At 38.6% G+C, this 22,732-nt stretch overlaps 1 protein-coding gene across 3 annotated transcripts in view; it reads left to right on the top strand.

Annotated features, from left to right (window-relative positions):
- The window catches only part of LOC111873102 (myelin regulatory factor), a 225,641-nt gene that overhangs the window by 191,897 nt on the left and 11,012 nt on the right, over positions 1–22,732 (top strand). For 2 of the 3 annotated variants that reach the window (XM_033754964.1, XM_033754962.1), the window contains 11 exons: positions 1,345–1,549; positions 3,698–3,913; positions 5,001–5,231; positions 5,828–5,987; positions 9,171–9,300; positions 11,686–11,760; positions 11,874–12,399; positions 12,563–12,680; positions 17,407–17,549; positions 18,673–18,796; positions 20,749–20,938. In XM_033754964.1, coding sequence (XP_033610855.1) covers positions 1,345–1,549; positions 3,698–3,913; positions 5,001–5,231; positions 5,828–5,987; positions 9,171–9,300; positions 11,686–11,760; positions 11,874–12,399; positions 12,563–12,680; positions 17,407–17,549; positions 18,673–18,796; positions 20,749–20,938 — 2,118 coding nt within the window. The remainder of the gene's footprint in view (positions 1–1,344; positions 1,550–3,697; positions 3,914–5,000; positions 5,232–5,827; positions 5,988–9,170; positions 9,301–11,685; positions 11,761–11,873; positions 12,400–12,562; positions 12,681–17,406; positions 17,550–18,672; positions 18,797–20,748; positions 20,939–22,732) is intronic. The other variant, XM_033754963.1, reaches the window with a different exon arrangement.

The raw sequence follows: 22,732 nt of genomic DNA on the forward strand, positions 1-22,732 counted from the left end.
AAAAGCATAAAAATTAGAATATACAAAACTATAAATTTGCTTGTGGTTCTATATCGGTATGAAACTTAATTTCTGTCATTAAAAGAGGAACATAGAGTGAGGATGTTTGAGAACAGGATGTTGAGGAGAATATTTGGACAGATGAGAGAAGAAGCAACAGGATGTTGGAGAAAACTGCATAATGAGGAGCTTCATAACTTGTACTCTTCTCAGAGTATAATTAGAATGATGAAATCAAGGAGGATGAGATGGGCATGACATGTAGGACGAATGGGAGCGAAGAGGATTGCATATAGGATATTGGTGGGGCAGCCACAAGGAAAGATATCACTAGGAAGACCTAGATGTAATGGGAGGATAATATTAAAATGGATCTTAGAGATATATGATGGGGTGGTATGGACTTGACTGATCTGGCTCAGGATAGGGACCAGTGGAATGCTCATGTGAACACGGTCATGAACTTTGGGTTCCATAAAATGTTGGAAATCTTGAGTAACTGCACAACTGGCGACATCTCAAGAAGGGCTCAGCTCCATGGGGTTAGTTAGGTAGTTACAGTGAATAAATAATCATTGGGGAGGGACCAAGGAGCAGGTGGAGAAACCAAGTGAGGGTGGATAGAATAGGAAGGGAGTGGGCACAGGTACAAGAAAAGTATTTGTGTGAAGACTCGGAAAAATGGAGAATGCTTTGTTATGTGACAACTAACCATGTTAAAAACTCGAATGGATGATTAGTGAAAGAGCAGTACAGAACTCCTACTTCATTGGAAGTCCCATTTAAAGGTTCTTTGAGAAGCAGAGTATTTGAACAGTAAACTGAGGAATAAACCTAAGTGTAGGAATTTTAACACTGAGTTTATTGACTTGGAATCACATAAATTGAACATTCAGTGAGGGAAAACACTAATTGAGGAACATTAAATTCAGTTCCACTGGGGTCTTGATACATTCCTCGAATCAGTGGACATTTCTGTGTTTACCCACCTCTCCCCTCACTTCTGATGAAGTGTAAGCTTTGAAGTATATGACATGCAGGAATTAGTGTGACAGAACTAAAACTATCTGAATAAGATAGACTGTATGATAACACAGAAAGACTGGAAGAAACCAGGAAAATGCAGCAACCTCCTTGGGAGGAGTTACTTTAAATTTGCTGTGATGATGGTCAGACAGACATGACAATCCTTTCAGTTTTGGAGGGTCAGAATAGAAGTTCAATCTCTGGACTCAGTCTGTATACTTTTACTTTCTGGGAACTATGTTTACTTATAGACCTTATTTATTGTACTCTATTAGCCGGTAATCAAAGCTGGGCTTCACAGTCATTCTTGAATTTCAGTGTGGATCTGCAAGGAGAACAGGTGACAAAGGTGACAGTTGGACGTCTACACTTTAGTGAAACAACATCCAACAATATGCGTAAGAAAGGGAAACCAAACCCTGATCAGCGCTACTTCTACCTGGTTGTAGGTCTCCATGCACACTGTGCAGACAGTAACAACTATCCCATTGTCTCCCATGCTTCTGAACGCATTATTGTCAGGGTAAGTATTACTATTCCAACCTGCAGTCACAAAATTTGCATGCTTACTCCATATTTTGTTATAATTTCTCCAGCTGTAGCTGAAACATGCAGGTACACAGAGACACACATGACCTCCCAATATATGTTCATTTATTCATGTGAAGAAAAATATGCAATATACAGAGTGAAATGAAATTAGAGCACAGGCTCTTCATAGTGTGAATCCTTCTTAAAAAATAAGCAAAAAATATTGTACAGCATATTTTCATATGTAAGGGGTTAGCTGGATGAGCAACTGTGGGTTCCATGCTGTGCCATAACTCAAGCGGTTAGTCGCTGGCTTCCCACCGCGGCGGCCTGGGTTCGATCCCGGGTCTGGTCAAGTGGGATTTGTGGTGGACAGAGTGGCGCTGGGGTAGGTTTTCTCCGAGTACTTCAGTTTCCCCTGCCAATTTTCATTCCACCAATTGCTCCATAATCACCCTCACATATCATCTGGGGCTGGTACAATAGGCCAGAAGTGGCTGCAGTACAAGGGACTCTTTTTTTTTATTTTATTGCTAGTGGGGTGGCAGGGGAAACCAAAGTACTCGGAGGAAACCTGCCTCAGCGCCACTTTGTCCACCACAAATCCCACTTGACCAGACACGGGATTGAACACGGACCGCCGTGGTGGGAGGCTAGCGACTAACCGCTTGAGCTATGGCTTGGCCCATATAAGGGTCTTAGTCCCACCCCAATAGCAATAAAAAAAACTGTTGGTTCTAGATTTGATCATTGGATTTACTGGACGACTCTGTTACAATTACACTCGATTATAACTGCTCACACATTGAACTCCAGCTTAACAGCATCTGTTTTACGAATCTCTGTGAGGAATCTCTCACTGTTGTCTCAATTTTGGATTGGCCTCTAATCTCTCAAACTCTCACTGCTGTCTGAATCTCGGAATGGATCAACTTTCATGTGGACTGAATATAGATCAACAAGTCGGACAGTTGACTGTCCTCTATTATCATCTGTCTCATCCATTGCCATGAAACATTGTGTCTCCAGGCAACACTTTGATTTCTGCAACTGTATTCGTTACTGCAGAAACGTTTTAGTTAGCCGTTGTATAGCAAAGGATATCTCTGCTGTGCTCTGACTGCACACTTCCAGCACTCAAATGTCATGTCACAATATGTCCTGTGACATTTAGTTTTCAAGATACACGTCACTGTCAAATGGCACAAGCTATCAAATGGTCAAACCATTTGACCCTTGTAGTCACAGTAGGTATTCAAAGCAGTGTCCATCCATTTCAAGGCAGATGGCTGTACACCACATGGCATTTACTTGAACAGGCCTTGATATTTTGGCATCAGCCATCGTCATAGCAACTTGAAGTCCTGCCATGAGATCCTTGATAGCCTTGAGAGGGTCTGCAGAAACATGCTCCTTCAGGTGCCCCCACAGGAAAAAGTCCATTGGAGTTAGATCCAGTGACCGAGGAGGCCATGTGGTCGAACTTCTATTTCCAAACCAACTTCCTGGATATGTGGCATTTGACCTCTGCCAGATATCGTGCTGAATCCACAATCTCTGCCTCACAGCTAGAGGCACATCATCAGGCAGCCCGAGTAGAACAGTTTCAGAAAATAAATATATCATTGATCACTCAGCCTCTCAGATAAATGACAGAGGCCTGTGACAGTGTCCTTGATAAATCATTCATCATGTGTATAATGCATGAACATTTAATCACAACTGACCCCTGCTGTGCACTGTGTGTTTTGGTTACACGTAACAATGCGCTGTGTATCATCGTGACAAATCACACTGCTAAGAAGTGTATTACCCCATTTGATGGTGACTTATACCTTGAAAACTAGACATTTCAGGGCATATGTTGTATAACATATTAGACCTTCACAATAAATCTGCCTTTAGATAGTTGGAACGCAAATTTTGTTTCACTGTTTGTAAGAAATAAGGAAGAAACAAGACACTAACAAAAAGAAAATTCCAATAAAGTTTATGCCATCTTCTTCTGCATACAGTAAAAGTTCTGATAGTGAAAATGTGTTCTGCTGTCCAGTAATAAGAATCCTAGTTTATGTTTATAATTTCTTGTTCAAATTCCTATTCTTCTTACTGCCTAGAGCTGTGTGCCTGAAGACACCAGGCTTTCCTGTTTCAGGCATCGAACCCTGGCCAGTTTGAAAGTGATGTAGAACTGTGTTGGCAAAAAGGCCATACACCAGAATCTATCTTCCATGCTGGTCGAGTTGGAATCAACACAGACCGACCTGATGAAGCATTGGTTATCCATGGTAACCTTAAGGTGACAGGCCATATTGTGCAGCCAAGTGACAGGAGGGCCAAAGAAAACATACAAGAGGTGAGAGCAGATTAGACCAGTAGACCAACAATTTTCCATGTTGTACAGAGATAGTTGTTTTGAAAATATACTGTGCTGGATTTCAGGGTCTCACAATAGTTACTATAAAGGTTATTGTCTTCTGAGATGTGATGCTGTGTAGTCTCATAGACTGAGTGACCCCAAAAATAGAGGCAGCATGTTCCTCCAAAATTTCAATTAATTTGTGCCAGACTACATGGCTTCATATCTCAGAATGTAGTATTTTTCAAGATTTACCACATTAATATTAGAATTACATATATCTTCTTATGAAAATAATAGTCTAAATTACTCTGTTGCATTCACAGTGAGAAGACAATGTTCTGCTTTTGTGGCTCTCACACTAGCCAGTAGAAACATGAGATCAGATATGAAAGCCTTTATTGGTTGCTTTCTGCTGCCACTTGTTATGGTCCATTTGATGTTTCTAACCTCTGCCCATGTAAGCAGGAGCATAGAATTCATTTCTGAGGTGGCTCACCCATAGGACATATTTGTAAGCCCAGCAATACAGTGATTATAAAATGATGGTTGGTACAGAGAACTTACAGTCTAACATGGCCCCAAACCACAAGGGGGAGGGGGTGGCTTTCTTCTTCAGATTCCAAAGTTTTATCTTTGGTGTAGGTGACTGTTTCAGTTTGTGTGAAGAGAAAGCAACACAGAGACCATACCAGAGATCAGTGGTGGCTTACGACTGAACAGGTGGAGTCAGGACCAAATAAAACTCACCACCACCACCATGCACACATACACACATGATCACTAATTATTTTCATGCTTAATATAATAATCCTGAATAACCAGACTTTAGATGATATAAAGTTACAGCCCATTTATGGGATTTCTTTATTCATTTATGTCCTAAGTAAACTTAGAGCCTAAACACTTTTCCACGTTCCAGTGATTGTAGAGTGTTATATATTTCTTACACATGTACTTCAGACTGTTATTTAGAACTGCATATGGTCACAGTAAGCATTTCTGGTTCATTAATGAGTTTTGCCTAAAAGTTATTACTTTTAGTGGCGTAAAGAATTTAAAGATTTTGGGATCCATTTTCCAGTGTGACACTCGGGAACAGCTACGCAATGTTCAGCAGCTGCGTGTGGTGCGGTATCGATATGCACCAGAATTTTCTCTCCATGCTGGATTGACTGTTGACCCAAACCTCACCTCTGATACAGGTGTTATTGCCCAAGATGTACAGAGGGTTCTGCCAGAGGCAGTGCATGCTGCAGGTGACATAATACTCCCAAATGGTCGGAGGATAGATAACTTCTTAGTTGTAAATAAGGTTTGTACTAGTCTTCTTCTTCCACAGTGACTGGGTGCTTAGAAGGCAGTTCTGAATTTTAGAGGGTAACCCTCTGCTGCATCTGATGCAGTTGTTCTGAAGGAAATTAAATTTCCTCCACTACACTTCATGGAACAGAACACAGTATACAGAGGACATTTAAATTAACTATTCTTCTAGCATTCAGATAGAGTGAATGTAAATGGCATCATAAAAGGCATCTCTATAAAGGCTGGTACTGTGTAAAAAATTTTGCCACTAAAACTTTTGTGTATATGTGATGCATTTGTTATAAATATGTTACATTCAACACAAGTTGTACTCTTTACATGAAAGTATCCATATTTACTGGTACACTGTGAATTCTGTATAAGTTTGTTTTAACAATAAAGCCTTCTCGGAATATCAGCTACATCATAAATTCCAATGTTTTGAAGTCTGTCTGTCTCCCTCCTCCCTTCCATCTCTCTCTCTCTCTGTCTCTAATTCCAGTGTGTAAGAGTTTTGTTTCATATTGATGCTGCTGATTGCCATACACACACTCCCTGTAATTATCACTGCGAGAACTTCATATTTAATTTTGTCTGCTCTTCCAGGAGAGAATCTTTATGGAGAATGTGGGAGCTGTGAAAGAACTATGCAAGGTGACTGACAATCTGGAGACTCGTATTGATGAACTAGAGAGAATGAACCGGAAACTTGCCAAGCTGAAGCGAATTGACAGTCTTAAATCTACATCATCAAGTATTTCTAGTGGTTGGTATATGAAGCAATATCTAAAACAGAGTGCCATATAATAATATGATAATTATAGCATCTAACCTGTTTGTAATCTTTGTAAGTCTCTAGTTCTGCTGTAATGCCTCATGTCGTTAAATAACTAACTTCAAAACTAGGTAACGTTCCCACCTCGTGACTCAAGGTACACGGGTTCAAACCCGGCGGAGGTCATGGAATTTTTAAGGGCGGAAACATTCGGGGAACAAGTTCTCCGGAGGGACTTTAAGCCATGGGTCCCGTGTCATAGCTTTACGGCACATAAAAGAACCTCATGTCTCAAGGGGACCTCTGAGCCAAAATCAGGACATTTCCCGCCCAACAGTAGTCTCTAACGCCTCTGGTAGATGGGGGAAGTACCGAGATACCGCTGAGACAGTAGAGGCCGAACTCGCTGGCTGAGTCGGGACTGATGGCACGCACCAGCACCGGTAGGGAATAGAGACTGGTAGAATATCACAGGGGGACGCACAATGGACCAATATCTGGTCTAAGTGCATGGGGAAACCCACCCTCTCCAACAACAACAACAACAATAACAACAACAACAACAACAACAACAACTTAAAAACTATTCAATGAAAATATGGCTGTTTGAATATTTTTTAATATATTTTTATATATTATCCTAAGTTTGCATTTTATCTACCTGGTTTCTGCTATTGACTGTTTTTCAATATTTTTGTTCATAAACTATCCTATTTATCTCTATAAATTTTGTAATGGATCCATCAGTGTCATCTGTTTTGTAGATAATGATGGCCCCACTGCCACCACTATTTGAGATAGCATGTCCCATCTAACTCTTGTTTCTAACTGTAGTGAAATATTATCCCAAGAGCACATAGTGCCACCATCAGGTTAAGATTTGAACTAAAAGGAATATGATGAGGCTCTTCTAACAGCCCATGGGGAAGAGTCCTTAAGAAGCTGAGAGCCACTCTACTGGCCAAAAGAATTCTCCACTCTTTATGGATCTGAAAATTTCATTAGCATTTTCACAAGAAGCCACATTTGGTTAATATTATGAGCTAGATAAATCCAATCCACACCTGCACATCATATTTCTTTATACCTGTTATAGTAATATCCTCCCACTTATGACTAAATTTGTCTGGTTTTCTGATTAACATTCTATATACATTTCTCATTCCTATCTTCATTCCTTTGATCACCCTGATAGTATTTATTAAATGGTAGAAATTATGAAGCTCCTCACTATGCATTTCTTTCCATACTTCTGTTGCTTGCTCTTCTTTAGATTCAAATATATTTAACAGCAACCTGTTCTCAAACACCCTTAAATTTGTGTTCCTCCCTTAGAGTATGAGACCAAGGTACTACCGGGAAGTTCCCGGATTAGGTCAAAGAAAAATACTGGCTTAACTTACTCAATTTTGTCTGCCATCTCCTTCAAAATAGTCTCCTTCAGAATGTATACAGTGATCCAATCATTTTTTCTGTGCTTCAGAAGCACCATAGAAGTCATTTTCCTTAATACTGTCAAGTACCACTTGCAGTTCCCTTTGGATGTCAGACAATGTTTCAAAACATTGTCCCTTTAGTTTCATTTTCAATCACAGAGGGCTAAGTCCAGGATGGGTAACAATAACCATGATGTTGTCAGTCACAAACTCTGGTTTTCAAGGACATGTGTGCAGGCATGTTGTCATGTTGAAGGAGACACTTGTGGTTGTGCCAAAGTTCCAGTCTTTTGCGTTGCACATTTTCTCTCAAGCGTCTCAAAATGTCACAGTAGAAGTCAGAGTTGACCATAGTCTTGAGAGGAACAAATTCACTGTGAACAATCCCCTTCACATCGAAAAAACACTGAGCATGCTCTTTATTGAACTCTAGACCTGCTGCGCCTTTTTTGCTCTTGGTGATTGTGGGCTCTTCCACTGTGATGACTGTTGCTTTGTTTCTGGATCATAACTGTAAATCCAACTTTTGTCACCTGTTATGATCCTAGAAATAAAAGTTGGGTCCTCATTAGACTTCTCTCATAGCTTACGACACATGTTTACATGCTGCTGCTTTTGATCATTTGTCAAGAGTCAGGGAGCAAAATTCACGGTATTGTGGCGCATGTTCAAATTTTCTGTTGAGATCTCTTGGCAAACTCCACAACTGATCACAACAGTGTCTGCAAGCTCATGGATTGTTTGGTGGCAACAGCCTCCATGGATGAGTTCTCAAATTTTTCAATGTTTTCTGTCATTTTGCTGGTGCTTGGTCGCCCTGAACTTTCGTCATCTTCATCTGACACTTGACCAGACTTGAAACATGAATGTCACTCAAAAACCACTGTCCGGCTTAAAGAATATTCTCCAAAAGCCTCAGAGAGCATTTCAAAGGTTTCAGTAGATGATTTACTGAGCTTCAGTAACTTGATGCAGACACGTTGATCAATTTTGTCATCCCTCACAGAAAAAAATGAAACACGAAGTTGAAAAAGCACTCGTGTAAAAACGCATGTTCACAGTGCAGTGTCACGTGACAGACTGATGCAAAAGGCTTGCAGAAGTGTGACCTTAGCCTCCCCCTCTCATCTTCTTTCACCTAGGCAGTTACAGCAACAACAGTAGTTTTGAACAACAACAGTTTTGAATAAAGTGAAATAAAACATTTAATAAATATGTGAAAAATTTATGAAATTAGAAATCAATTAAAAATAAGGACATATTATCTATCTGTTTCACCATACAAGTAATTAATGTACAATTAAATTATAATGAATTAACTGTGATAGTTATAATTTTAAATGGAAGTTATTAAAATGAAAACCAAAATATGCTCAAATTCAGATACAGCTAATTGTAATTACAATTTCTTGTATTATACGAGGTGTCTGGAGTTTCAGCTTTTCACAAGCTCATACTTTTCTGAGTTCATTTCTCTCTCAATTTCTGATTACCACATTCCTAGTCTGTACTAGTCCGTACATTAAAACAAATTAAGAATGTGTCATCATATACTTTGGTAGGTGGGGCGAGGGATACTAGTGTTATGGAGGATCCTGCTGTCATCATCTTCACTGTTCTGTGCTGAAGATGGTACACATGTACCAAAATAAATGCTGTCTCATCATAGATGACCATGATCTGAATATTTACTGCTGTAATAACTTCAAATCTCACAAATGATAATGATCATTTTCAGTTACAAGTAAACTTTCTGGAGCTACTCTGAAGCATAGAAGACGCAACTGCTCAATTGTAGATGATGATGTCTGCTCCAACAAATTCATTCAAATTACTATAGTAGTTCTTGTGCTCATCATGGCATTTTGGTAAGTAGTAAGTAACTCCATGGGCAGTCTTGCAAAGTTTATAGTCACTCAACTAGCCAACAATTCTCTGCTTTTCTGACCCCCAAATATTCATCACCATTTTCACAAAAGCTTGCTGTCTGCCCCTGTAATTAAATTCAGTTCTTACCTTCAATTTTTCACATATTCAATTTGTGTTATCTTATCCATGTTATGCCTCCCAAATGTTTTTTTCTTTTGATATTTTCTGATCATTTGCATATTTCATTTCTCTTTTGTATGCAGCATGTCCTGCCCATATCACTCTCGATTTATACTCTCTTCTCTTTGATATTTTCTGACCTTAATATTATATGCATATATCATTTCCCTCTTGCATGTTGCATGTACTGGCTAAATCACTCTTGATTTATTCACTTCATAGAAATTTGAATTATTGAATACTTTATTAGATCCATTACAATTTACATTTTGTGTTGCCATAATTTGACTCCCTGATCCTACTCATATATTCCAGCAACCCAATTACATTTCAATTCCTGTAGTATAAAACCCATCTATTATGTAGTACCATTTTAATTATATGTATCCTGTTGCTACCTCTACTGATTTTCACTTGTCTGGATTTATTTCTGCTCCTGTCTCATTCTTTGCTTACCATCCTTTTCCATTTCTCTGTGCATATAATGATATGCATTCTTATTTCCTCCAACAGCTCTTTATTCTTGCATTCTGCTAACCTAGTATCTATTTCTGTACCCATAACCTCTTGTCCAAAACGTGGTCCCTCCAATTCATTGTTCCCTTGCATCTTAGTATGTGGCTGTAGTCTTTTTCTTTTCTACATATGGGACAAGTCCCCAATTCACTGTTCTTTATAAATCCCTTCAGTCTCCAGATTCCTATGTACCACTGTATTATTCCTCCTCTGGCTTCAGCTGCATATACTTCTATATATTCCTCTTCCTTCCAGTTGTTCATTAAACAGTTATATAACATTAGTAATCTTTTTCAAGTAAAAACAGGACAGTGTTTTAGACAAAAACTGGATGATGGATAAAGTACAGAAATGTAATGTCTGTATAATATCTGTATTTGGTGCCCTTGCTGAACATACGTTAATTCTATTCAATGTTAATTCCACCCTTATGTGTCCATTCCTTCTTCCATTTCCCCTACAGTCCAAAATTATCCCTAAATATTTAATGTTATTTGCTACTTCTGATTCCTCTGTTTCCGGTGCCCATTTTAAATTCTCACTCAATTTTCCTCCTTTCGTAAACACTGCCCTCTTCATCTTCTCTACTTTTATGTTGAGCTTCCATTCTTTGCAAAATTCATGTATTTCTGTACAATTAATTGTTCTTTGATAGCCAACACTAGTTACTGCACCTACCATCAGATCATCTGCAAAATGTATTCTGATACCTGATTCTTGGAACAAATAAACTGATTGATTGATTGATCCTCAGCATTACTGAAAGATGATACCTCATAGATATTTGGGTGAAGAATATACATTTTGAAGCTCCTTATTTTGAACTTTCTTTTCCATCCATTCTACTGTCATTTCCTGGTTCAGCAGTTCTTCTCAGCAATTTGTTTTCACTCAATCTATTTTCTTCTCAAGTGAAGGATGAAGTTTCAGACTCATGCAGATCAGCAGGTAGCAGTACATGGTAGTATAATATAAGATTAAGAATAAAATGTTTAGTTCAACTCATTGATCTTTTTTAGGAATTCTTATATTTTGGCTGTTTGGATAAGCTTCAAAGTCTATGATAAAGGTTAAGTTAATCACAATTATAACAAATACATGCCAGTAGAATTTTAGTTCCATTTCATGAAATTGAAGTATTGTTTGAAAGTCTGTAATTATTGAATTAACAATCATACAGTTGGCATGCACTGTCTTCGCTCGCTTGGAAACCGGGATTGTGGGTTCGAATTCCACTGAGGGCATGGATGTTTGTGTGCGTTTTTCTGTGTTTGTCTACAGGTAGAGGCCTTGCGACGAGCCGACCACTCGCCCAAGGAGTCCTACCGAATGTGTATGATCTAGAAAAACCGAAGTGAACGGAGTTCATGGGGGTAGGCCTAGGCCCACTGGGGCTGTAGTGCCAAGAAAAAAAAATCATACAGTTGTATTGATAAGTGAATAATTAATAGATTTTTTTTGTGCAAATAAACATTTCATGAACAACTGTTCATTTTGTTAGACATTTTACTGTGTGTAGTTGGTAAAATTTATCGTAATACAGTGTTACTTACTGACTGTATATGTACAAAAGATCATGCTACTCATAAATAAGATCCACTGTAATATGAATCCATAACAAAATGAGACACTTGAAATGCTTCAAACTTAAATATTACGTTGTTTTTCAGACTTATCTGTTTTTTCAGTTTGGTAGCAATGGCCACTCTGTACTTCTTGGAGTTTCAAAACAGAAATAAACAAGACCATGACAGTCCTCACAGGTAAACTAAATAGATGCTATACAATTCATGATTCTTATTCGTTAGTTTCATTTTCTAACAAATTACATTATTAATAGTAATTGCTCATTCTCTCTCTCTCTCTCTCTCTGCAGCCAACGTGTGGGGCAAATAAGTCCCCATACTTCAACAGTGCAAACACTGACTTTCAAACCAGTATTTAGTTCTCATCCTAATATACCACCTATAAGTAGTACAATTTTTCCTACATCTTTCCCATTAAACATAGCCTCACCGAAACCTTCAGTAAAACATTCATACTATACAAAGGATCTCATTACCAATTCCTGGTATCAGACCAAACCTCCTCAAAGACTGACCACCAAATCTCCTATTAGTAATGACCCAGTATTGCATATTAAGTCCGTTAGCCCCCTTCCCACAAATCTCTATAGTCCTTTATCAACAACAAAATCAGATTATGCAGTATCAGAGGGTCCTCCAAATGCAGATACGTTTTTGTCTGCTGCATCAGTGCGAGGAAATGGTGCTGCAAGAGCATCACCACCTGTTCTTGGAAGACCACAAGAATGTTCTCAGTTGGTTGGAGGAAGTGGAACCAATGCAGGTGGCACCAGTAACATCCATCACTATATGGACAATGAAACCCCATTATGTCAGGTTTGTGTATCATGTTTTTATAATAAGAAGTAATCTATGTAATCATCATTGTACTACAGATGTCAAATGTTACTAATGACAATACCAAACTGTGGTTGATAACGGTATAAAACAATACAGTTAAGAATAATATACCACATAATTATATTTATTTTATTTGTAGACATACTGCTGCTCTCCAGACCTGCTGCACCTTGAGGAGACACAGGAGCACCATATGGAATCAGCGACAACCTCCACTCATCTTGCTGCAGCTGATACTCCATCTTCCAGGCAGTACTGTAAGTTAGCACTTCCCTAACCCTATTCTGAATCTGGTTTACTTCTCCATATACCAGTAACTGCAAACTGTTGCTGTATACTAGCAAACTTGTCAAAGGTCACACAGCTCTTAGTGAATTGTACATCTTTCCTTGAGGCTAAAACAAAGTGTGAGAGTATGAGCAAACATGTTCCTTCAAAGAAAAAGGAAGTGCTATACACACACACACACACATGTGCGCATAAGTGTTTATGTGGATATTGTAATATTTATCACGTTTTGGAGCATTTACTATCTCATTGTCAGTAGCCACTTAACATCTTGATTACAGCTTATCTACTACTGTTACACCATACATCAATGCTCTGTCCTGTCCTTACATCTTGCACTTAACTAACTTTGAACTTACACCATGCTGTGCTTCATGTCTGGTTCTTCACGCACATCTATGCTAGCCCTCCACACCCAACCAAAACTCTCAAAAACTTTACAGCTTTATATAGAGAAGTTATTCCAGTACATTCTTTTGGGTTCCGGGTTATCTTCAGCTGTCAATGTGGGTTGGGCAGCTCATAAAAGATCTAAAAACCATTGGGGGGGGGGGGGAGTCACAAACCATTGATAAAGAGAGGTGTGCACTTATACCCCACCCCCCCAGCATTCAGTTTACTTTACAATATATGATGGCTATTCAGAAAGTAACTTCCAGTGAGCTGTCAATAAAACAAGTAGTGAGAAAAAATAAGTATATAAAACAAATACATGCATACTTAAGCTACTTCTCAATATAGTCGCTGCTGGAATTGAAGTACCTGTCATATCAGGGGATATTTTTTGTATGCCTGCTGCCTGTGATCTCAGCCACGTTTTGACACCTTCAATTAACTGCTCATTACTCCTGAAATGCTGTGATTGCAACCAGTCCTTCAGGTAGGGAATCAGGTGGTAGTTGCTTGGAGCAAGAACAGGGCTGTAAGGAGGGTGGTCAAACAACTCCCAGTTGAAATGCTCAAGCAGTGCTCAAATGCAAGCAGCTGTACTTATGTGGACATGCACTGTCATGGAGGAGCACTACGCCATATATTAGCATTCAACACCTTTTGTCCTGAATGGCCCCACACAGTTTTTAGTGTTTTGCAGTACACTTCTTATGTTACTGTGGTCCCTTGTTGTATGAATCTGACCAGCAACACTCCTTTCCTGTCCCAGAAAACAGTTGCCATCAGCTTTCTGGCAGACAGACAGTGTTTGTGTAAATTTTTCGGCTTTTTTGGTGGATGTCGTGTGACTACACTTTGGTTTCAACATTTGGAAATGAAACCCAGGTTTCATGACGTGTTACTCGTAAGATATGATGGAGAAATTCGCCATCTTTGTGGTATCACCCTAAAAGAAGTCAAAGCTCTTCTCTGCATTTTGTGTGTACCCGTGAGCATTTTCAGAACCAATCTTGCACAAAACTTTGGTAGCCTAGCCTAACTGTGATAATCTCTCAGAGAAGAATACATGAAATTTATAGAAATTTACACAAGTTCTAAAATTGTGAAGCGCTGTCTTTCACATATTTTTTGGTCAGCACTTTGAAAAAGATCATCACTCAATACAGATGGGGCTGACCACTTTGCTCACCATTGTGAACATTCTGTACTGTTGTCCTACAGTTTCTTCACTCATTACATTTCCACCGTGAACAGCTGCACATACTTGTAATTCACTATGGGTTTTCACAGCACTCATATTCTAGCATGAAGAAAGCAAATAACAGCACAGATTTCACAGGTGGCAGGATTATCCATCACAGGACACATCATAAGTCGCTCTGTAGGGACAAGGACGAACACTAGGTGACCAGTTATATGATGGTTTACAGGATAATGAGTCATGTGATGCTATTTTTTTTATTGCTAGTGGGGTGGGACTAAGTCCCTTGTACTGCGGCCACTTCTGGCCTATTGTACCAGCCCCAGATGATAGGTGAGGGTGACTGTGGAGCAATTGGTGGAATGAAGATTGTCAGGGGAAACCGAAGTACTCGGAGAAAACCCGCCCCAGCGCTACTTTGTCCACCACAAATCCCACTTGACCAGACCTGGGATCGAACCCGGGCCTCCGTGGTGGGAAGCCAGAGACTAACCGCTTGAGCTATGGCACGGCCCCATGTGATGCTACCTCACATATGTGAGCTCTCCTTCACTCCTGTATTAGTTGTCTCAAAGAAATGGAATTTGCTTTCTGAATAGCCCTCTTACTACAAGTCAAGCAGTTCCAGGAATTCTAATGAACAAAGACAAATACATAAAGAAAATCTTATTTATGGATGGTAAAATATTAATTCAGAATGAAGAGAATAAGCTTAAGCAATGTGTATTTTAGTTGAACTGGATATTTTGATCATTACTTAACATCACCATAAAACAAAGTACATGCCAGTAACCAACAAAGACTGTGCTAATGGATCTACATATATTGAAATTGGCTCATATAAATTTGAGGTTATATGTAGTTTCATTTACCTTGGATCAGAAGTTAACTGTAAAAATGATATCAGCGATGAAATAAAAAAGTGTGTACTTGCAGCAAATAAATGTCTCCATGACCTTAGGAAACACCCGAAAACCCAATTAATACCCAGGAAAGCCAAAACTATGATGTATAAAGTACTTATAAGATCAGTGCTATCTTATGCCTCTGAGACCTGACCACTGTCAAGATCGGATGAATGACTGTTAACTATACTTGAAAGGAGGATCCTGAGATATATCTTTGGACCAATGGAAGAAAATGGAATATGGAGGAAGAGGTATAACCATGAGCTATACAAAATATTTAATGAAACAGACATTATTGGATTTATAAAGGTGAAAAGACTTGAATGGGCTGAACACATAATATGTGCCAGCGAGAATAGAACCATCAAGAAAATGTTTAACACCAAACCAGAAGGAAATAGGAGAGTGGGAAGACCAAGGTTAAGATGGGAAGAATGTGTGTGGCAGGACATAAGAATTTTGGGTATAAAGAACTGGAGGAATGTAGCATCCAATAGAGAAGAATGGCGAGCAATCCTGAGGAAGGCCAGGGCTCACAAAGGGCTGTCATGCCAGTGATGATGATGATGATTCAACATCACCATTACCTTGTCAGGCCCTTGCAGAGCCAGGAATTCTGATGAATGAAGATAAATATATAAAGGCAGGGCTATTTACACATACCAAGCAAGTTGGCTAAAGTGGTAACACTCTGATTTGTAGTTGGGAGATGCCTGGTTCCATTCTCGGCTGGGACACCATCCATTGAGACAGAGATTTTCTGTGGCTTTTCTCAGTTGCTTCAGGCATATACCATGAGTTTACTTTAAAGTAGGGCACAACCACTTCCTTCCTTATCTGTTTCACTTCATTATTCATGATCATTCTATCATTTTACACAGTATAGTCTTAGTTACTGATGGCGTCGTTAAGTAACCTACAAAGAAAAATTTAGACTGTTTGCAAATGATTAGGTATTAATTCTTAATAAAAGAGTAAGCTTCAGGAAATCTGTGTCTCAGTTGAATCATATATTTGGATCATATAATTTTGAAATATCAACAGAAGAATGCAAAATCTTTGACCCTTGTTGATGACCATGTAATTGAATGACTGCACACCTTTTATTCGTGATGGATGACCTGTAAACCATGTTCCTTCCAGTTATGTTCAGTTTTGTCTTTGCTTCTTACATTAGTGTTAGTACAATAATCTTTCTCACGGTATTTCTGCATTATCTTTATAGGGGAGAATTCTGAAAACATGAACGTAGGAGTAATAATACATAATCATATTTAAATATAGTTAAATACTTAAGGTGTGATATGAGTTATGAACAATTTCAGGGCTTTAATCCATATATTGAACCATCAGTAAAATTCTGAAATTGATACAAAATTAAAACTACAAAGTTGTGGCCTCTATTATACCGTGGTAGTGAAAACTGGGTGACAAAATGAAGGACATCTGCAGGATGCAGACTGTGAAGATATAATTTCTTCTTAATGTAGAAAAGTATCTACAAAACCGGTTAGCATTCATAGTGAAGAAATAAGAAATGAATTACAAACATTCACCTTAAATGAAGGGATGCAAGATCTGAGAGAAATGGATGGAACATGTACAGCAAATGGCTGGCAGTAACGTATTGAAAATTGTTATAAAACATACACCCAAAAACAAAGAAATCAGTATGTGCAAGGAAAAGATGGACTGAGCAATAATGCCAAACCAGCAATACTGCTTATGCCATGAAATACATAAGAAGGAAACCATGTAACTCTTGGTTTCTGAACTACATATGTGTTTACAGTTTCCCTTGTGCAAGTGCCCATGTTCTCCAAAAGTGGTAATAATAATTTATTTAATTTTATTTCTTTATGGTTTATTTAATGATATTCTCAATAGCTCAGATTATATAGCATTAAACGTTAAAGATTATCGATGAATAATGAATTGGAAATAATATGGAAGGAATCAAACATTTCCTGAATTCAGGTACTATCACAAAATTTGCCTAGAGGGACTGAGGATAGCTGCATAAGATTTCAGTCTGTATATTTCCAATATCACTAATAAAATTACTTTTACTTAACCTTGCCTTTTAGGTTTTATTTCCAAAGAAAATAGATATCAGCCTATACAAGAGTGAATTCTTCAGAACCCACTTGTGTAATCTTCCTTTCCTTCTTATTATTGTACATATCCTGTTCATAGCTCACCCTGGTGGAAGCCCAGTGAACCAACGTATGACACCAGCAACTAATGCACTAGATGAGCACAGGAAGCAAGAAAAACAGCAACAAAGCAGCTATACCTCTGTTCTTGACCCTGCTAACAACCAAGCACTGATAAAAGAGGTAATTTGTTACATTCATTTAAGGGGAAATGCAAGAAATAATCCTCTTTTGAAAATCATATGACTGTGGTATTGAAAATTTTACCTACTTTACTGGATACATTTATAACACAATTTTCTGTTTATCCAGCAAAAAATATTGCAAAGAATCATATACTGTAGAGTTCTCTTCTCTGATAGTATGCAATGGTACATCACACCATTTCATAAAACACAAACTGGCATTCATATTATGAAACTCATCCAGAGGGAGTATAATACTTTTTTTAAAAAATATTACAGTTCACCCTTTTAGCATGACTATCATCAGCTACTGCTCCACAGGATGATTTTTTTTACATTGTTCTTTCTCACGTGGTAGGTTTGAATGAATGTTATGCATGCTGTGAGTGGTTTTGTGGCTGTCACAGACTTGTGAAACATTATTTGTATACATATGAAAAGTTTATTTGTCAGAAAACCCTCTCATTGTCACATCTGAATGCCAACTTCTTTCTCTCTGTAAATGGAACTGGTCCTATCTGTCCTTTTACATGTTCTTGCAAAATTTACAATGACAGAAACATGCAAACATATGTTGAAAACAAATGGTTTACAATTTTTATTTGCATTTTTCCACTGAATTAATTAAGGGATTACATACTTAACATGTATCAGAACAGGGCCAGGGTAGCACAGTCAATATGGTGACTGCCTGTGGGCTGAATGACATGAGGAGGCAGAGTTTAAATTCTGGTAGGATCAAGAATTTGCTCTTCTCCACATCGTCTAGACCAGCGCTGGGGCCAATCTAGCCTCCTATCCAATGAGTACAAGGAGGTCTTTCCCCGGCGGTGTAGCGGACAGTGTGTGAAGCTGACCACTCACTTCCAGCCAGTACCGAGTTCAAGAAAACATGTACTTATACATGTACATTCACAAGCCCCTACATCTTCATGGAAGAGTGCTCAATTAGTCAAGCACAGGGACAACCTTACTTTTTTTTTTAATTTTACACATATCAGCACAGAAAATTCAAATATGTATAGATTCAGGGTCAATAATGCAGAATTTGTAGATTCTTATTTTATCTTAATATGTATATGATAATGTCTTTACTCAGAAAACTTCATCTTTACTTTCAGCCCTCTGCGTGGTTGAAATCTGAGAGACTAAAGAATGCAGTAGACCTTCTTGTTCGACGGCGACGGGAGACAGATGAATGGAACTATAGAGAGAACAATTATAGCAATTCTGACTCTTCTTCTGGTAAGGAAGTGAAACACTGTTCATGTGACTGAGCTGTTAAGATCATTCCTACTCTGCTAATAGTATCCAAAGCAGACAACCATGTAACCCCATGATACAAGTTTGAGCTCATCTAGTCAAGAACACCTGCTCTTCTTGTGGAGCCCAAAGATTCCTTACTGTACTTACAGCCTCATACTATCTCAAAGATCCACTTGATATTATCCTACTCTCTATGCCTAGATTTCCACTTTGTTGTTCTCCTTGAGATATTCCAGCCAGAAATTCTCATTTCCCACATTTATGCTGATGTTCCACACAATTACAGCAAATAAATGATAGTGGGTAAGCAGCAGTTCTCAATATATTATGTAATTCATGCCCCCTCTGTGTGTGTTTGTTAAGTCATAATCCTTGTTTGAAAGAAAATGTTGATCTTCTTGTCCTCACCTTCTTTCACACTAGCCCCATTAGATGTTATTTTCTTAATTCATATTGGGTCTTCTCAGCTTTTGGGCTTCCAGTACACTTCATGTTGCTCCTGTTCAGCAGCATGGGCATTGGGGTCATAATTCAGGGGAAGGATCATGTGGCAGTCACAGAAGGAGTGGGTTAGAGGTTCTTAATGGAATTCACCAATGAAAAGATTATAGTGATTTCAACATGTTAAAATAAAGGTAAAGTAGTGTATCTAGAACAGCAGTGCAGCTGGATGTGACAGACAAATGAAACAAGAGATACCCAGACTGAGATGGATGACCAAGTGATTCATACTATTAAAAAAATAAGAGAAGTGTGGACTGAAGTTGAAGATGAAAATTATGGACAAAACCAATGTATTTAAAGGTTTTTTGACTCACCTTGTAGTGGAAATTTTGCCAGAGGAGGAGGACAAGAAGAAGAAGAAGAAGAAATTCTAACCTTATAAGTGGTAATGGTGGCTGTTGTCATGAGAAATGACAACTCTGTGGGTTCTGGTCTACAGTTGATTCATTTAGCGCCATTTCTTTCTGTGTAACAAGTTTAAACAAGGCTTTACAATCCCTCATTCAACTGCCCCTTTCTTACTTTCTCTATTTTCTCCTATTTTGTCTTCCTGAGATCTCCGTCCTTATCGTCTCCTTATCTTAGCGTCTTGTTGCACTAAGGTGGGAAAGTAACTAGGGATGGGCTTGAATGAGAACAGATCAGTGACTTGCCTGACATGCTTCTTTATGTAACCTTGTGGCAGACTACCTGGGTGACATGGTACTCAGCAGTACCTCAACTGTTGTGCATGTGCAGAGCTTCCATGGAATGGTACTTACCATGGACATCTTTGTGATATTTCTGTGGCTTCTTTCTTCATGATTATGAAGGTGTTCTCTCATTGATAATGAATGTGTTTATCATGCTTTTTTTTCTGCCTATGTTGTCATGGATATGATGATGTTGGTTCTCACAAAAATTCTTCATGATGTTCCTTCTGCAGCCAGTTGTGTTCAGTTTCTGAAGACTGTATGCTTCAGAATCTGTGACATCCTTCATTCATTTACTGCAAACAAAATGTATATAAGTAAATTCCCAATGCTGTACATATTTTCACTACTGAAACAGCATATAACAACTGGAGGGAATTTAAAAATAATATTTTTAATCTTTTTTGTCTGCTTTAAGTATTATCTGTATTACATGGTTCACCTGCTGCATAAAAGTCTTTCTCCTAAATTTCAAAATCTGGAACCTCACACCAGTCTTTTCCCTGATGCAGCACATTCTTTCTCACTTGTTCCATACAGTGGTATCCTTACTGTCGTATTTCTCTATTCCCTATTCCAAATGAGGTTACTGCTTTAGGGATTAAGTGGCCTCATATTCTTAGAAAAATAAAACCAAATTAGAAAATAATAAAACTCAAAATCAAATGTGTCAAGTATAATTACAGAGACAGTGATGTCTCAACAGCTATTGTATATTTTTCTTTGTTGTGTCAGATGTGGATCATACAGGTGTGTCAGTGAGCGTGAAAGGGCGACACTTCAACCAGACTCTGGGCTCTGAGTTCTGCTCGGTTCAAGAAGGAAATGAATTTGCACCCTGTATTGACCGAACAGCATACAACTATACATATACAATTCCTCTCAGCAGGTTTATGCCTGATGAATATCTTCTCCTACAGTTCCAGTGAGTACATTCCCATGTTTACAATGAAAGTTCATTTCATTTTTTCCAAGGGACAGTGGGTTTAAACGTTCATCTGAGGAATGTCTTAAACATGATGCTCGCTATACAGAGATAATGGGGTGAATATAAATATTGTGACATGCTGAGCTATGAGCCCTCCCCCACCCCCCGCCAGCCGTGATGCGCCGAGTGAAGCCGAAGCGAGCCGATGTTAGCCGAGTCCTAGGATCCTGGTCGCTAGGCAACGCGAGTCAACAGCGGTGATGTCACCAAGTAGTAACAGCGGTTACTACCGCTAGCGTTGCTAGCAACACAGCGCCAGGCAACAAGGGTGCCTATTACGTGGCCGTATTGTCCGATCGAGGCTACATACGGAGCAGCGAAGGCTATTCACAGTCAGTTGTACTGAGTCAGTCAGTGAGTCCTGGAGCTACCGCCGAGTTAGCCAGCAACTAGTCAGTTGTATTTTGGCATTTGGAGTGTACTAATTGTGATACTGCAGATAGCAGTAAGCGTAAATCTGCAATTTGGGTGATTGTAAGAGCGAGTGTGAAATAAAATTCGCTATATAAAATACGACGTGAAGTTATTTGTCGCGGTATAAGCCCGATACGCGACAATATTTAATGTCAGATAATTGAAGCCTTAAAACAAGATTATTAAAGTGACATTCCCCTGTTCTCTGTGTGTTGTTAATCATTCTTTTAACTAAGAATATTGAATTTCAGGGTCATATTGTGTGTGAACACTTACTATTGGCTCCATCACCACAATCCATATATAAAATTATATCTTATTTTACATTTTTGGCTCTTTGTGGCTGTCATCAGGTAAAATATTTACACCTACTTTCTGCTACTCTCCTGTTTTCTCCCCTACATTGTGAATAGGAGATAAACAGCAGAATAGTACATAATGAGTATAAATATTGTCACGTGTTGGGTATGTCATGTGACAAATAAGTTCATGTGGGTCTTGGATTTAGCGAATTTTTATTGGACACTCAATCTTACACACCTTACAATTATCACCATTTGCAGTATCCAACTACTGCTTCCACTATATCTTGGCCAATACTAGACTGCTTTTGGCGGCTGCTATATTTCAACTGTCTTCGGTGACGGCTATCCCAGTACTGTCTTGGAGAATGCATTACATTGTTATATATCCGCAGCCATTGCTACGCAGTGAACCTTCTGTTGTCTATCACCAGGGAAACGGTGTTTCGTTGATTCTGCAATTCCTACGCAACGGCCCACTGTTATTGCGTTGTCTCTGTGGGAACTCTCCATGTATTCGTCATAACCATGGAGACTCATTGTAGGCTGTTAACTTCCTATTGTGGCCGTTGCACAGCGATGACCATAAAGTAGCACGTTACAATATTTTACATTGGCCAATAAGGGGAAAAATAGTTGAATAGTTGAGAGTGAATGTAAATATTTTACTTAATGATGTCAATAAAAAGCTGAAACATGTTTTAAAATAATATATGAAGCTTATACATGAATTGTGATGATGGAGCAGATAATAAGTTATTTTTTTAACCCTTTCCATGTTATGAGTGAGATATATATAATTCAGAAGCAGCATCCAGGTTTGTTCTGAATAACTTTTAAAAGTTTAAAAGTTTAGTGATAATATCACTCTCTTTTTTGAGGCATTCTTTGCTGAAATGCATGGAATGGGAATCTCCTTGCATGTGTCATTCCAGGTTCATTCAGCCCTGAGAAAGATTTTCCAAGATTCTTAGCCCTTTTACAGCTGGGCATTTATGTGGTATGGTGCCCCTGT

The sequence above is a fragment of the Cryptotermes secundus genome, unplaced genomic scaffold (genome assembly GCF_002891405.2).
Source record: "Cryptotermes secundus unplaced genomic scaffold, Csec_1.0 scaffold120, whole genome shotgun sequence".
Lineage (NCBI taxonomy): Eukaryota > Metazoa > Arthropoda > Insecta > Blattodea > Kalotermitidae > Cryptotermes > Cryptotermes secundus.